The sequence below is a fragment of the Carassius auratus genome, chromosome 17, assembly GCF_003368295.1.
Source record: "Carassius auratus strain Wakin chromosome 17, ASM336829v1, whole genome shotgun sequence".
NCBI classification, from domain to species: Eukaryota; Metazoa; Chordata; class Actinopteri; order Cypriniformes; family Cyprinidae; genus Carassius; species Carassius auratus.
The window spans coordinates 1,042,791-1,060,428 of NC_039259.1; the positions used below are offsets into that span (position 1 = coordinate 1,042,791).

Below are 17,638 nucleotides of genomic sequence, written 5' to 3' on the forward strand. Positions count from 1 at the left end.
CCATGTTTGAAGCGATGCTATTGTGTCAACATGAGGTCAAACACCCCTCCTGTTCAATCTGCTGTCGACTTCCAAGGCCTAAAAATAAAGCTGGTGATAAAGACCTGCACCTGCTGCCCACCTTCATTCAGATACATGGCTATAAAAACAGATGATGACGGGCACCTCGTTTCCTCCGCCGGTGGCTTAACAAGCCCAAAATAGGCTGTGTGACATACGGGCATCTGATTGTTTGAACACGGAGCGTCCTGGACGTCTGCTACACGTCGTAAATCCTCCGGTCCCTCCACCTACCGACTATTTAGGCAGAAACACTGATGACAACAATAACAAGTCGTTTAAAAAAGCAGTACAGTGCAACTCAAGAGGTGGCGCTCCTCATCGGCTCGATTTATTGCTGAGTTACTAGAGTAAGATGACTGAGATCCCGGATGAACGCGTCACAAGCGTCGTCCTCCCAGGATTCAAGAAGAGGTATTTTCAAGGACGTCAGCAAGTTCACATTTAGGGAAGAACCGGCAGCAGCTTCCACATCCAGCCTCGGCCAAATCCTGCCATGAATATTTACAAGTCCTCAAGGTGTCCTGGCGTCGTCCGAGGGCCAGACTGAGGTTGTTGGCGACACGTACGGAGAGTTAGCAGAAAGAAAAAATGACTATTTGCTGAACTGAAATGACTTACAGTGTCTTCCATCATATATAAGCACAGATTAAGAACAAAAAGCATTACTGTACAAGTACATAGTATTTGTTATAGATTTTTAAATTATTTTTCCATTTATATTTATGCTTTAAACCCAATTATTATTATTTTTTTCAGGTCTTTAAAAACGTCTCAGGCTGTGCTCCGCAGTCTCTGGCTCGATGATGTCACGCGACGAGCAGCCAATCAGACCTTGGCCTCCAGCATCTCCAGGAAGAGTTTGTGCATGGGCACCTTGCCCTGCATCTTGATGCTGTAGAAGTGCTGGATGGCCTTGGTGGCTGTCTGCCGGAGCAGCGGCAGAGTCATGAGCAGCTTCCCCGCCCGCCGAGGGTCTTCTGTGTGCTGACAGCTCTCGTAGTCCTGCAGCGCTTCGTGAAGGGCGTCCTGGAGCTTCTGCACCGACTCCACGTCCTCTATGTGCATGGAGTCTGTCACCAGAACAACACACATCACACATGCTCTGTACGACACCCACACTGCCAATATGCTACATACAGCAAACAATATAACTGCCTGATGGAGTGTAAAACATTAATTTTTACATTTTACAAGAAATACCATTTCAGTCTTTCTGCACTGAATTGTCACTTTTTTACTTTTTTTTTCTTTACACACAAACCCAACCAAAATTCCTGACATCTCTCGCAAACTGAAGCACACACAAATATCACAATTATCTCAAAGCAAACATTTGCAAACACGTTTGCAGTAAAAATTAATTCCCTGTTAGATATATTGTGTGTTGTGTTTTGCAAAAAGTGTTTTTTGGAATTGAAAACTGACTCAAAGGCCATGTGTGATGAGTGGGGCGGGGCCGAGCCCACCTCCTTCTTCCCAAACTCACAACGACAAAAACAAAACCAAGACCAAATAAAGTCCAGGCCTGGTCCTTCACTCCTCCGGTGAGTGGTGCAGGTGCTGTGCATCATCACTTACTCCACCAGCTCTCGGCCCCACTGCACTCATCACACCAAGAATTAGTGTGTGTTTTTGCAGATTTGGTTTGTGTTTCTGCTGTTTGAGTGTCAGCTTTCAGACATTTTTGACATTTTAAGTGAAGATTTTGTAAGCAATAAAAAATAATAACTTTTTTGTTTATTTTAATAATAAGAACTGATTTCAATATTGATAATAATCAGAAATGTTTCTTGAGCAGTAAATCATCATATTTTCATGATTTCTGAAGATCATGTGACACTGAAGACTGGAGGAATGATGCTCAAAATACAGCGGAGCATCACAGAAATACATTACACTTTAACACAGATTCACACAGAAAACAACTGTTTAAAATTGTAATAATAATTTTTACTGTATTTTTGATCAAATAAATGCAGCCTTTGTGAGCAGAAGAGGGTTATTTCAAAGCACTGAAATTTTTTACTGACCCCGAACTTTTGAAAAATAGTGTATATAAATACTGATATAAAAAGTATTTATTTGACAATGTTTTATATTATAAATGTGATCCATGCTACTATTTAGAAAATACATATGTCATGTTATTTATCATGATGATAACTAATAATGAACACAACAGTGCACAGAAAAAGATTATTGTCTTAGTACTTTTGTCATTTTACAATATAAATATTTAAAAAAAACTATTTACATCATGATAAATTTACTTGAGATGTACAAAGTCTTGTTATAACAATATAACAATTAAGTAATTTCATTTTTTCAGTCAGAAAAAAAATAGACTCTATTGGCTATTTATATATATTTTTTCCTGTTTTAATAATATTCAATTCATTATTTTTAGTTTTTTAAATAAGACTTAATATCTTGTGATTTTGCTTCTTTGAGGAAGAATTACATTTGCATTGTGAAGGTGAGACACCTGGACTCGTGTGTGTGTGTGTGTGTGTGTGTGTGAGGTGGAGGTTAAAAAAACACGTCTGAAGAAACAATTTCCTTGCAATCCATCAGAAAGAGCCTGTCGATACGATTGATAAACTGCTAATTACAAAATCAATGGCTATGAATTTTCACAGCTGTCAGACAGCAGCAGTCCCACGAGAGCCATCGGACTGAGCGTGTCCCTCTCTCTCCCGTCATCCCGCGCGCCAGAGCACACCATCAGCGTTTTCATCTCTCAGCCAGACAAAGAGAGACGCAGAATAAAACGAGGTGCGTGCAGACCGCATTGATCAGGAGATGATGGGGCCTGCCTTCTGAAGAGCCAGCTGTCGATGTCTTCTCCTCCGAACGCTCGCTGATACTCATTCCATTCAACTTTACACATGATATTGACAGCCCTGTTGTTCCTAATGATATGCTAAATCTAAACTCATCCTTTCTAATCACCCTACTACTTGCACGCTATTCCATCTCATCTCCTTCAAGCCATTTCTCCTGCAGTTATACCTGCACTCACTCACATCATCAACACTTTCCTCCACACTGGTGTTTTCCCCTCATCATTTAGACAGGCTCTTATAACTTAAGAAACCCAACCTCAACCCATCCCTTTTAGAGAACTACAGACCAGTTTCTCTTCTTCCTTTCATTGCAAAAACACTTGAAAGAGCTGAGTTCAAACAAGTCTCTACATTTCTCACAGACAACAATATCCTTGACTGCAACCAATCTGGCTTCAGAAGTTGACATTCAACTGACACTGCCTTGCTCTCAGTTGTTGAAGCTGGCAAGAGCAGAATCCAAATCTTCAGTACTTATCCTGCTTGATCTGTCCGCTGCTTTTGACACAGTTAACCACCAGATCCTCCTATCAACCCTACTGGCAAATGGCATCTCAGGAACCACACTTCAATGGTTTGAGTCTTACCTATCAGATAGGTCCTTCAAAGTATCTTGGAGAGGTGAGCTGTCCAAGTCACAACATCTAACTACTGGGGTGCCTCAGGGCTCAGTTCTTGGACCACTTCTCTTCTCGGTCTACATGGCATCATTAGGTTCTGTCATTCAGAAACATGGCTTTTCATATCACTGCTATGCTGATGACACTCAACTCTACCTCTCATTCCATCCTGATGATCCGACGGTAGCTGTTCGCATCTCAGCTTGTCTAACTGACATTTCTTCCTGGATCATGGACCATCACCTTCAACTCAACCTTGCCAAGACAGAACTGCTTGTGATTCCAGCAAACCCATCGTTCCATCACAATTTCACCATCAAGTTAGGCACTTCAACCATAACTCCTTCAAAAACAGCTAGAAGCCTTGGAGTTATGATTGATGATCAGCTGACTTTCTCAGACCACATTGTTAAAACTGTCCGATCCTGCAGATTTGCTTTATTCAACATCAAGAAGATCAAGCCCTTTAATTGGGAACATGCTGCTCAACTCCTTGTTCAAGCTCTTGTTCTGTCCAGATTGGACTATTGCAATGCTCTCTTGGCAGGTCTTCCAGCCAATTCTATCAAACCTTTACAATTCATTCAGAACGCGGCAGCAAGATGAATTTTTAATGAGCCAAAAAGAACACGTCACACCTCTGTTTATCAATTTGCACTGGCTTCCAATAGCTGCTCGCATAAAATTCAAGGCATTGATGTTTGCTAACAAACTACCACTGGCTCTGCACCCATTTACCTAAATTCGTTACTTCAAACTTATGTGCCCTCTAGAAGCTTGCGTTCTGCAAGTGAACATAGTTGATTGTGCCATCCCAAAGAAGCACAAAGTCACTTTTACGGACTTTTAAATTAAATGTTCCCTTCTGGTGGAATGACCTCCCCAACTCAATCCGAGCAGCTGAGTCCTTAGCCATCTTCAAGAATCCTCTTAAAACACATCTCTTCCATCTTTATTTGACCCACTAACTTTAACACTCACTATTCTAATTCTATTCTTTAAAAATTTAACTACCTTTCTAATCTTTTTGTATTCTATTTTTATTTTCATTTATTATGCAATTATATATGTGTGTGTATGTGTAAAGACCTCTAACTAGCTTGCGCTATTCTTTTTTTATTCTATCTGTTTTCTTTTTATTTATTATATTATGTAAAATCCCATGCTACGTGTTCTGTGTTAACCTAACTGAGACTTGTTATAGCACTTATATATCATTGCTCTTTTTGTTGTTTTTGATTGCTTCCACTGTCTTCATCTGTAAGTCTCTTTGGATAAAAGTGTCTGCTAAATGAATAAATGTAAATGTAAATGTAAAAACAGGCTTATCTTACTCAGTATTTTTGTCACAAAATTCTTAATTCAAGATACATTTACATTATATGTTTAGCCTTGTTTCCTGGGGGGCAGGGTGTGTGTAAAAATTGCTTAAAACAAGGAAAACATTTATCTAATGTCCTTTTGCTAATATAGTAAATGCATCTTGATTGAAGAATTGTTTTTTATTAATTTGACTAGAAATAAGACAAAAGTACTATATTAGATCAGCCTTTATTTGCAGTGATGTATACTGTACACAGTTCCTTTTTCAGGTGTTTCAGATTTGGTATTGATGCAATGTGGCATAACACAGAAGAACAACAAATAAAAATAAAACATCACAGTAGCGATTTTGGTCTTGGCACGTATGTATTTTAAGTGAAAGATGATATTAATAAAAACAGCCAGTGTAAAGCGCTGAGATGAACTGTGATTCCTCTCTGTTACTGTAAATGTAAAAGCTGACTGAGACGTGGTGACATTGTGTTTGTCTTTGAACTTTTATTTTGTTACTATTTATCACTTATTTTAGTTATTGGATGTAGCTAAACTGATTTTCTGTGCAGTTCTTCCCTAACAGTGAAATTTGTTTAAGAGGGACTAAATCATAACTCAAAATATAATACAAATAATAATAATAAACTATCTCACTATCTAATAAATCTATCTCAAAATGTGACTGTTGGTAAGGTTAATTTGCTAAAGATAAAAAAACATATTCAAATTTTCTCATGCTCATCAAGACTGCATACATTGTGAAATATTATTAAAATTCAAAACAGTTGTTTTCTGTGTGAATCTGATGTTAAAGTGTAATGTATTTCTGTGATGCTCTGCTGTATTTTCAGCATCATTCCTCCAGTCTTCAGTGTCACATGATCTTCAGAAATCATGATAATATGATGATTTACTGCTCAAGAAACATTTCTGATTATTATCAATGTTGAACACAGTTGTGCTGCACAATATTTCTGTGGAAACTGAAACATTTTATTTTTCAGGATTCAGAGATAAATAGAAAGTTGAGAAGAACAGCATTTATTTGAAATGAAATGTTTTGTAACATTATAAATGTCTTTACTGTCACTGTGGATTAATTTAACAAGCCCTTGCTGAATAAAAGTATAAATTTATTTAAAAAATAAATAAACGAAACTCTTACTGACTCCAACCAATCGAACGCAGTGTGTGTATGAATGTAAAAGAGTTAAACAAACAGTGAATCAGTGTAAAGCGGCTGATACCTGAGTTGGCGAGTGCGATGGCCTTCACCGTGACGAACTCCTCCTTCTCCACCTTGAGTTTCTTGTACTTGCGCACGAGCTGTAGGATGGACACGTAGAGGTCCAGCAGGCCCGTGAGCCGCGAGTGCTCCTCGTCCATCACATAGTCCTCGGCGTACACCAGCTCGTCCTCGTAGGGCAGCGAGCGGAAGACGATGCTCAGGATCAGGATCTCCATCCATGCGCTCTGCAGTAAACTCATCTGGTCTCCCAGAGACAGGCTGGAGAAACCTGAGCCAAGAGACAAGACATTCTGTCCTCAGTATACTGAGTGAAGACAATATACTGTACACACACACAGCCCGGGGCTAGTTGTCACACAGTAAGCAGGAGGTGTGCACTCACAAAGATGTTTTCTAACAATGCTTTAGTGAGTCTTAAACTGGACATTTGTTGTGAATTCTGCCCAGCAAATTATAATTTTGTAATTTGTAACTAAATTTGTAATGTTAGTTACACATTAAAACTGCATATATTCAAATCATGCTTCACAATTTATTTACTGTTTAAATGTTGTTAAAAGGTCTACAATTAGCAATTTAATGGCAAATGTAGTTGTGACAACTTACCCCATGTAGTGTGACAACATGCCCCTCTGTAGGTTACTTGTTTCTGATCAATAATGATGCAAATGTTTGATTTTGTTTCAGTGTCAAGATGTTAAGGTTTGTGTCTGTACAGAAACCCTCTCCTGGGCAGGGTTATTTGTTAACTAAAACTTAGGCAGAAACCACATTTAAAATAATAATAAAATAATATATAACTGAATCACGCTCTGATCCACCTCTTCCAACCGAGCCAGGGACTGCTGAATGGACTGAACACATCAGTCAAACGATCCAGGCTTTGGGGGTTAAGATTGCCTAGTGTGAGCACACCCTAATTATTCTCCTGTATCCCACACACATGTGTCTCTACCCGCCCATCATGTGTTTTCCCATGGGTGCCGCGATCATGCAGGTCTCTAACAGGAAGATGCCTGTTATAATGTTATGATCGAGGCTCTGGACTCTGAGCACAACTTGTTTTTCTATAACAAACTATAAAACATTTTCTATAAAAAACATTAATGTCCTGGCAGTGACAAATAACTTGTTTTATATTTAGTTTAATTACATTCATGTTGTAAGTTAAAATTTACAAGAAATATTTTAACTGCTACTATGTAAAAGAAATACTGCTGTAAAAAAGCTACTTTTTTTTAAGTGTTTTGCAAACAAAATGTTATTGCACTTTTGTTCATTTAGCAGTACTTTTAAATGAAAAAAGTGCACACAAAACTACTTTTGAGCATAACAATGCAATTAATCACAGACAATCATACGATTAATCACAATTAAAAATTGCAACCGTTGCCCAGCATATATATATCATATTTATTTATTTATTTATACACACACACACACGCGCACACAATTTTCTCATTTTAATAAAGTTTAACTTAATGCACTAAAATAACTAAAACTAAGACTGAAAAAAAGAAAAACAAATATATAAACATACACATACACACACACACTCAAAACTACTACTACTGACAATACAACTGATTCAAAATATTAATAAAAACGTTAATAATATCTCAATAATACTAAAATAACACTGCTCCTGTGTTCCCCCATAAAGGAAACTATTATGCAAGTAAAACATTTAGACACTATAAATGTATTTAAATAAACCATTTGTATGGTATTTATGAATTTTTCTTAGATAAATGTTATTTGGAGACAAAAATGTGTGAGAGACCACACAAAAAAAACAAAACATACTTAATTTCCCCTCCAGCTGTGTTAAATACAAAAACTCCAGTCACACATATTTGAACAGGGTAAGGGCATTATGAACGTGTTCTCCATGAGCCGTTTACACATCACACGATCGCTGCGATGATTAAAATGATTGCTTTACAAGTGGACTAAAGCAGCACTATCTGCTCCGCTCACCATTAAAGAGCTGATAGATGACAGTATTGATCCTCTCACCCGCCACACCTGACCTCCAGCTTTCATACGAATGCAGAGATGAGTGGCTGATGTCTATCTGCCACCGGCTGGTGCTCAGGAGAGTTTGTGGCCGAGAGACAGAAAGAGCCGGAGGAGAACAAGAAAGCAGCAGAAAAGAGAAGCTGAGTGTTTCATTTCCTTTATCAGGCGGGCGAACAGCGGCCGGGCGTGCTGGAGGATGCATTAATTAACAGATTGCGATCAGGACCGCGGGTCCCTGACAATGTGAAGAGGGATCAATAAGGGCCTCGCAATACAGGTGCGGTATGAACGAGAGCCGCCGGAGACCAGGTCCATACATACAGTCAGAAACACTTCACCATACACTAAATGTGAAAGACTTCAACGATGCGGGCTCAGGACTGGGTTAATGTGAGCAGATTCATATGCAAAGTGCATTGATTTAGTAGATCACAGCCTTCTTTTACTGGAAGGTCATGAGTGTCTTTGACAAAACAAAGAGCCAGACTGGGAACACTGTGAAAACACTGTTCACAACTCATGTTAGGTGTTCTGAGTTACTCAGGATATTAAATATAAAGATAACTTATGAAACTACATTTCAATATAATACTATTTCAGATTAACCACAAAAAATAATAATGATTGTATTTCTTTGATATTGATTATTTGTGAAATTTGCTAGCAATTTCTGAGTGAAACTTGTTTTGAAAAAAAAAAAAGTTTTCTTTATCAATGTAGATATTATACAACAGATCATTAAAATCCAAAAATAGTGAGTCGCATTTGAACTCACGATGACGGAAATTTAATAAGAAATCTGAAAAGTGCAACATTGCTTGAAAAAAGCTTATGGTTAGATTAAGTAACTATATTACCCAGGGGATTAATTGTTTGTTCTGATTAATATTAATACATATCAAGTAATTTTTATATAGTGTTTTACACAATACAGTTTTTTTTTCAAAGTAGCTTCACACACACACACACTCACACACACACACACACACACACACACACACACACACACACACAAACAGATATATATATGTGTGTGAGTGTTTGTTTGAGACACAGCCGTTTATGTAGCTCTGCCTCAGAGTGCTGAGATGGGATATTCTTTATAAATCTGCTTTGACAGGTTGTTTCTCATGTCCACTTACTCATGTTGAAATGTTTCTGAAATCTCGGTTTTTACCCAGTGCAGAAACCGCTGCCATTCTGATCTATCTTAAGCACTAGTAAAAAAAATGTAATCAGTTTTTAGCTTGTTTTTATGCAGCTCAATAAAATTCATTGCTGGAAACATCATCAATAAGAAAGACAAGCTTGGCCATCTCCCCGTGGTATATTTCACGCTCGTTAAATCAAAGCCAGCAATTCTGAAAACAGACAAAACAGACAAAAGCCGAAACCTTTGCAAAAGGCTTTTTATGACTCTGGCCGCCTTTTATAAACAAAATAGCCATAAAAAATGACAAGATTTAATCTGCCTGTATTTACAAGCTTATATTTGAAATGTATCCCTGTCAGTTTATGGCTCTGGTCTAGTCCTGATGGTCTGTTGGTGGAGTTTGTGTGAGTTTCACTGTCAATCAATATCCTCTCTCCAGTGAAACTATACATGAAACTTTAAATAACAATACATCATCCGTAAGACATTTGCATTGTGCCAAAGTATGTGAAGGATAAGTAGGACATCTGTGAATGTAAGGTGATAAGAGCACCTTATTCTCATGGGGGAACATTTACAAGTCATTTGATTAAATATTGACCAACTGGCCATAACAAAAAAACAACAAAACAAAACACTTAATTTAAGGCACCCACCCCCCAAGTTTTGGGAGACACTGCTCAGCTAACCTAGAGATTCTCTTATCTGCCACGGGAGTTCACTTCCACCATTATAACTGCAGTCTATATTCCACTGGATGCTAATGCCAAGCTTGCTATGAACGAGCTGCATTAGGCCATTAGTAAACAACAGACTGCTCATTCAGAGGCATGACATGTTTCAACATTTACTATCAGAAGCCGTGGATGACAGGGGAGGTCTTCAGACTTGTTATAGCACTTAGATATCATTGCTCTTTTGTTGATTTTGTTTGCTTCCATTGTCCTTATTTGTAAGTCGCTTTGGATAAAAGTGTCTGCTAAATGTAAATGTAAATATACAGTATATACGTGTGTGTGTGTGTGTATTTAATGATCTGCCCATGTAATAACATTTTGTGTGAAAAGGAATAAAGTATATTGATGTTTTACTGTTATTTGTGTTAATTTAAGCTGGAAACTCCAGTGAATTGTATACACAGCTTCATTCATCAGGCTGTCAGGAAGCTGAACCCCCCCCCCCCCCCAACCAAAGCTCCTACATCCCCAGGTCCTTGCACTGCCCCCCTCCCACTAACAAACTCTGACCTGCACCAGTCACTTTGTGCAGCATCAGACCTCACTAAACTACCTCTTCGGTCAGTTTAAATAAAGAAGTCGAGTATAAGTCGCATCAGTCCAAAAATACGTCACGACGAGGAAAAAAACATATATAATTCGCACTGGACTATAAATCACATTTATTTAGAACCAAGAACCAAGAGAAAACATTACCGTCTCCAGCCACGAGAGGGCGCTCTATACTGCACAGTGTAGACTACAGGAGCACTGAGCAGCATAGAGCGCCCTCTGGCGGCTGGAGATGGTAATTTTGTCTCTTGATTCATGTCAAATTAATTTTGATAAATAAGTCGCACCTGACTATAAGTCGCAGGACCAGCCAAACTATGAAAAAAAGTGTGACTTATAGTCTGGAAAATGTGGAAATGTGTGTGTGTTTGTCTGATTCCTCTACATTTGGCATGACATCATCAGCAGGGACCCAATCAATACATGTCTGCTCATAAATTTTGCTGCTCCATAAATAATTTCAGCAGCGGTGCTGATGCTTACACGAGCACTGAGCTCATGTGTCTGATCTCACCTCATCTCACGCCAAAGACAGAGAGCACAATCAAATAAAAGCTGCGCAATAGATTACACATTCCTGATCTCTAACTGCAAGACCACAGTCATATCAGCCAGAGAAACACTTCTACAGTCTTATTAGCTTAAACATGCCCAAAATATATATCATTTCACATCTTATTCATTTAAAAGATCTGTTTATTCAAAAGCAGACAGGGTATTATAATATACAGAAAACTTGAAGTTAAAATAGATTTCCTAATTCATAATCTTATTGTAAATGATTCATCAGTGATGTTATGCAAAATGATAAAATATTTGTCTTCATAATCTTCCTTCAAAATGAATAAAACTTGTCCCACATCTGAATGTCTTTCTTGACCATGCTTTTACTTTTCAACCCACATGTAATGCATATTTTGTCTTGTTAAATACAAAAATACATTTCATTATCAACATAGACTAAATGGAAAAACGTGCCTGTGGAGACTTTTCTGCAAAATTATATTGCATTGCTTCTTGCATGTTTCACAACACTTTCAGACAAATGTCAATCAGCAACTAAAAGGTTACCGATCTATAATGTTTGAAAATACCATACCACTTATCTAAATTCTGATAGTGTTAAGAAATGCAAACGAGAGATAAAAAACATTTGCTGAAGCAGCCATGCCTTTTATGTTCTAAGAATGTATAACCTACAGTTATGAAAACATTATTTTTCAATGTAAAAAAAAAAAAAATAATAATAATAATAATAATAATATATATATATATATATATATATATATATATATTATTTAAGGCCTCGTCATACTAATGACAATATAACAATATCAATATAACAACAATAACTGTCATCAAATGTTATATTAATGTTACTCGAAGAACGTTTGTCAGAACATTAGCCAAACTGCTGAAAGTGTCCTCTATTAGCTGGGCTTCTACAAGTCTTTCAGCTCTTCTAATTTTTCTTGCATTACAAGAGAAATGTACTAGGTGTGTTAACAAGCAAATTTACTACGTCAGAAAAATAATCTTTTTTTTTTTTTGTATTCTATCTGTTTTCTTTTCATTTATTATACAATTAAAATAAAAATAAAAAGGACATCTAACACTAGCTTGCTCTATTCTTTTTTCTATTCTGAGTTTTCTTGTTATTTATTATATTATTTAAAAGCACTTACTACTTGTACTGCATTTAAGCTAACTGAGACTTGTTATAGCACTGCTCTTTGGTTGATTTTGATTGCTTCCACTGTCCTTATTTGTAAATCGCTTTGGATAAATGTGTCTGCTAAATATAAATGTATGTACTGTACGTGTGTGTATGTATGTGTATGTGTATATATATATATATATATATATATATATATATATATATATATATATATATATATATATATATATATATATATATATATATATATATATATAATGATGTGCCTATGTAATAATATTTTTTGTGAAAAGGAATAAAATATATTGTTGTTTTCCTGTTATTTGTGTTAATTTAAGCTGGAAACTCCAGTGAATTGTATACACAGCTTCATTCATCAGGCTGTCAGGAAGCTGAACTCCCTCCCGACCTTGCCTACCCTCCTCTCTTTTGTCCCAGTCACCACTGAACTCTGAAATGTGTGTGTGTGTTTGTGTGTGTGACACACGTCAGAGTTCACACACCACGTTTTTGGATTTTTACAAAAATTAATTTGTGAAAATCCAAAAATTATGATTTTTTTTCCTAATGAGCCTATGTTGTCCATTACGGAGGTACAACGATTTCTGGTTGCTATTTCATGTTGATTTTATACGAAGATGTATCTGTTCTTAAATAATGATAAGTGTCCCCTCAGAACCCAGTGTGGGGCCAGAGATCATTTGGTCAGTGAAGCACGAATGCTATGACGTTTTGTTCTGTTTAATACAGTATTACCCTTGTCTTAATATGCTTTCCCTGACCTCCTGACCGGCCCGCACCACTGCATACTCGTCCCCAGAGACACCGCTGGGCCTGACATGAGCCGCTCAGCCTGACGACAGGCCAGAAATGAGGCTTAATCAGTCACGTAATTACACATCATTAATTCCACTGCTAAACAGATTCTGTGGTTAATGAGTAGCTGTGTTGTATTGATGGACCTGACTCTGCAAAACAGCTTCCTCAAGGGATTGACTCGTGGTGTCTTCTGTGTGTCTTTATCTTTGGATTACAACCTATAATGGACAAATTAACGGAATGGAATTATGTGAAAGGGAAAGTCACATTTCGGAAGTACGTAAGCTACGAAACACTTGGACAGGACAAGTTCAATTAAGGCCCCTATGTATACTCACGGCAAATTTATTTTTCATTCCTCGCTTAGAGTTAAAAGGAAATTTGAAATATCAGCACGACAGACCAATGGTAGCTCAAATGTGTTTACCAGGCAGAGCTTTCAAATCAAGCAAATCTTTGTTGGTGCACACGGTGAATGTTTCTCACCCTCACGTGAGATTCCCAATTGATTTCTACTGAATTGACTGGATTTTGCCTGCAATTTTTTTTTTGTGGGCTGTGCATCCTAACTTGAATAAAACCTAAAAAGTGACTAATTATACAAAGGCACATACTTTGACATCAGCATATCACTAAGATAAACACACATATATATATATATATATATATATATATATATATATATATGGGCTGTCTGTCAATTAATTTTTTTAATCTAATTAATTACATGATGTTTAGATTAATTAATTGAAAAAAAAAATTACTTTGAAAGTGCACAGTGAAGATAATTTAAAGCAGTTTTTTTGTATAAAAAGAGAAAGTAGAATGAATAAAATTACAAATTGTAGCTTAAGAAATGAATATTTTACTTGAGTCAACAATACATTTATTACACCAACACTCTACATTGCTGTAAATCAATCGTATATCTGACTAAATCTTCACTCTGGGCAATTAAATGATGTCTAATATTATTATTATTATCCCTAAGCACAGGATTATGGGATATGGAGTTGGGAATGGAAATACAAGAATGCCTGAATACAAGAATGCCTACAAGAGTCCTGAGTGGAGTGCCCTCTATTGGAGTTCATGGGCACTCTAGCTGATGATCTTAACATAGCCCAACATAGCAACATAGCGGAGCAGAGAACCACCAAAGCCATGCGGATGAGACTGAAGCCCACCAGGGCGGAGCAGAGAACCAACACAGCCGTGTGGATGAGACTGAAGCCCACCAGGGCAAAGCATAGGACCACCACAGTCGAGCAGATGGGACAGAAGCCCACCAGGACGGAGCAGAGAACCACCACAGTCAAGCAGTGGGGACAGGAGAGCAAGTCTGGTTAGGTGGGACTGGAACAGATAACATAAACAGATTAATGGTGGCCTCTGTGGCCATGATAAGGCAGGTAGAAAGTTCACAGATGGCCTCCATAGTCATGACAGGAATTAACGAGAGTTCATAGACGGCCTCCATAGCCATGACGGGATAGACAGTGAGTTGGTGGATGGCCTCCGTGGCCATGACAGGGTAGGACGAGGGTTCATGGATGGATACTACTCCGAAGGTTCTGCAGCAGCTGCCGCCACCTCTGGAGGTTCCACAGCGGTAAAAGTCTCCTTGACAGCAACACAACAGGCTGAGAGAACATTGCTGGGTGCAACAGACAGGATGTGACGAGGCTCTGGAAGTTCAGCTGAGACATGACAAGGCTCTGGAAGGTGAGCTGAGACGTGACAAGGCTCTGGAAGTTCAGCTGAGACATGACAAGGCTCTGGAAGTTCAGCTGAGACATGACAAGGCTCTGGAAGGTGAGCTGAGACGTGACAAGGCTCTGGAAGTTCAGCTGAGACATGACAAGGCTCTGGAAGTTCAGCTGAGACATGACGAGGCTCTGGATGATCTGTTGTGGTATGATTAAGCTCTGGAAGATCTGTTGATGGTCGGTAGTGATTTGACTGGGCTCATAAAGATCAATGGTGACTTGACCTTGTTCAAGAGTCAAACGGTGACTGTTTAACTGTGGTTTTACTTGACCCATGGGGGTTAATGGTGACTTTACTTGACCCTGGATAGTCAGTGGTGATTTGACTTGACTCTGGATGGTCAGCGGTGACTTGACTGAAACTTGACTCTGGATGGTCAGCGGTGACTTGACTGAAACTTGATTCGGGAAGATCAACGGGGACCTGACGTGACTCTGGAAGATCAACGGGGACCTGACGTGACTCTGGAAGATCAACGGGGACCTGACGTGACTCTGGAAGATCAACGGGGACCTGACGTGACTCTGGAAGATCAACGGGGACCTGACGTGACTCTGGAAGATCAACGGGGACCTGACGTGACTCTGGAAGATCAACGGGGACCTGACAAGACTCTGGAAGATCAAAGGGGACCTGACAAGACTCTGGAAGATCAACGGGGACCTGACAAGACTCTGGAAGATCAACGGGGACCTGACTTGATCCTGAAAGATCAACGGGGACCTGACTTGACTCTGAAAGATCAACTGTGGCTGCCATTTTGTACAGTGGCTCTGGGTTAGTGGCCATCTTGTGCAGTGACGCTGGGCTGGCGGCCATCTTGTGCAGTGACGCTGGGCTGGCGGCCATCTTGTGCAGTGGCGCTGGGCTGGCGGCCATCTTGTGCAGTGGCGCTGGGCTGGCGGCCATCTTGTGCAGTGGCGCTGGGCTGGCGGCCATCTTGTGCAGTGGCGCTGGGCTGGCGGCCATCTTGTGCAGTGACGCTGGGCTGGCGGCCATCTTGTGCAGTGACGCTGGGCTCGTGGCCATCTTGCGCAGTGGCGCTTGGCTGGCAGCCATCTTGCGCAGTGATGCTGGGCTGGCGGCCATCTTGTGCAGTGACACTGGGCTGGCGGCCATCTTGCACAGTGGCGCTGGGCTGGTGGCCATGATGTGACGAGACTTGCAGCCATTTTGTGGAAAGTTTCTCGACTGGCAGCCATCTTTGGAAGACACTCTGGAGAGGGAGATATTAAAGGACTGTGATGTTTCTCATCCAAAATACCCACAGTAAAGTGAAAGTGAAGTGACATTCATCCAAGTACGGTGACCCATACTCAGAATTTGTGCTCTGCATTTAACCCATCCGAAATGCACACACACAGAGCAGTGAACACACACACACACTGTGAGCAAACACCCGGAGCAGTGGGCAGCCATTTATGCTGCGGCGCCCGGGGAGCAGTTGGGGGTTCGATGCCTTGCTCAAGGGCACCTAAGTTGAGGTATTGGAGGTGGAGAGAGCTGTTCATGCACTCCCCCCACCCACAATTCCTTCCGGCCCCAGACTAGAACCCACAACCCTTCGATTGGGAGTCCAACCCTCTTACCATTAGGCCACGACTTCCCCTATAAACTTCCCCTGTAAAGGCAGAGCCACTGCCAGATCTATGTAAAACTCCAGTGTCCAGAGGCCTCCTTTGAAAAATATCATGTGGCACATCACATCCATTGATGTTAAATGAGCCAGTTCAACAAAGTCCATCACATAGTCCTCAATGGGTGCTACCGGATGCATGACTGACCTTGATGTATTCCTTAAGGCTGCTGGATCCTGGTTTGGCGAAGTCTTCAGTGGTTTATTATCAGAATGGTCAAACAGGCAATGATCATATGACAGCGTCAGGTATGTCAAGGGATATCCAAAATCAAAAACAGACACAAGCAGAGGTCAGGGCAGGCAGCAGAGAATTACAGTCGGTATAAACAATCCAAAGTCAAACATGGAGGGAACAAACATGGAGGGAAACACTAGGAAATGCTCAGAAATGCCAGACAGAACTAAACAAGACTTTGCACTATTAGAGAGTCCAAACACAGTTTATATAGGGGAGTAGTAATGGGGAACACCTGGTGGTTATTAGCCCTAAGCATGGAATTATGGGAAATGGAGTTGGGAATGGAAATACAAGAATGCCAGAGTCCTGAGTGGAGTGCCCTCTATTGGAGTTCATGGGCACTCCAGCTGATGATCGTGATGACAACATATATGATATATACAACAAAATATATGTTGAAGATGTTTGGCAACAAAGCTGTTTTGGTGTTATATATATATATATATATATATATATATATATATATATATATATATATATATATATATATATATATACACTAACTATATTAACATTATTTTTAAAATATCTAACATCTATGATCAAAGTTCAATTATGGTTAAAAGAAAATTTGAAATATTGGTGTCACAGACAAATGGTTGAAGGACATTTAGCTTTTCAAGAAATGTAGATTTTGATCATGCCTTTTCAAACTTACAAATTTCGTTCTGGCCTACTTTTGACTGAAATGACATAACACCAGTTTGTTGTTTGATTTCACTCGTAATCAGTTTGGACAGATGGCAGTTTGAAGGTATTTACCAGCCTGAACAAACTTTTCTGGAAAGCTTTGGCCAGCTGTTTTAAACTCTCGGACCAAACGTCAGGTTGGCCTGAGTTTGATAGAAATTAAGTCACAGCAGTGCGTTAATATATAGTATGATTTTGCAACACAGAACAACTAAAAGGCCGCTGATGAGGTGCTGATTTATCAG

The 17,638-nt window shown here is 39.3% G+C and overlaps 1 protein-coding gene across 2 annotated transcripts in view; it reads right to left on the reverse strand.

Moving 5' to 3' along the window:
- Positions 1–369: 369 nt before the first annotated feature.
- Positions 370–17,638, reverse strand: part of LOC113116936 (steroid hormone receptor ERR2) — a 94,193-nt gene continuing 76,924 nt past the window's right edge. For both annotated transcript variants that reach the window (XM_026285241.1, XM_026285242.1), the window contains exons 6-7: positions 6,094–6,363; positions 370–1,133 (exon numbers count right to left, since the gene is read on the reverse strand). In XM_026285241.1, the coding sequence (XP_026141026.1) occupies positions 889–1,133; positions 6,094–6,363 (515 nt within the window). In that variant the 3' untranslated portion in view covers positions 370–888. The remainder of the gene's footprint in view (positions 1,134–6,093; positions 6,364–17,638) is intronic.